The sequence below is a fragment of the Eimeria tenella genome, genomic scaffold (assembly GCF_000499545.2).
Source record: "Eimeria tenella Houghton genomic scaffold, Eth_scaff2122, whole genome shotgun sequence".
Taxonomy (NCBI): Eukaryota; Apicomplexa; class Conoidasida; order Eucoccidiorida; family Eimeriidae; genus Eimeria; species Eimeria tenella.
The window spans coordinates 530-802 of NW_013541971.1; the positions used below are offsets into that span (position 1 = coordinate 530).

At 65.2% G+C, this 273-nt stretch overlaps 1 protein-coding gene across 1 annotated transcript in view; it reads right to left on the minus strand.

Annotated features, from left to right (window-relative positions):
- Positions 1 to 22: 22 nt before the first annotated feature.
- ETH_00035465 (uncharacterized protein) overlaps positions 23 to 273 on the minus strand; it is a gene marked incomplete at both ends in the record, with an annotated part of 2,579 nt that continues 2,328 nt past the window's right edge. The window contains one exon of the mRNA XM_013374556.1: positions 23 to 124. Coding sequence (XP_013230010.1) covers positions 23 to 124 — 102 coding nt within the window. The remainder of the gene's footprint in view (positions 125 to 273) is intronic.

Genomic DNA, 273 nt, shown 5'->3' on the forward strand with positions numbered 1-273 from the left:
AGGCCTGCATTGCTGCTGAGCCTCAGGACCTGCCACGGCGCACTGCCTGGCTGCTGCTGTTCGTGCTGCTGCTGCTGCTGCTGCTTCTGCTCAGAGTCACCGCAGCGCTCTGGCCACTGCGGGTCTACTGCAGCAGGAAAAAGCTGCTGCACTTCCGCCCCAAACGCCGCCGCTACTGCAGCAGCAGCAAATCGCGTGAGCGGCAGCAGCAGAGAAGGATACACAATGGCGCGACGGCGCTGCTGCTGCTGCTGCTGCTGTGGCGGCCGGTGG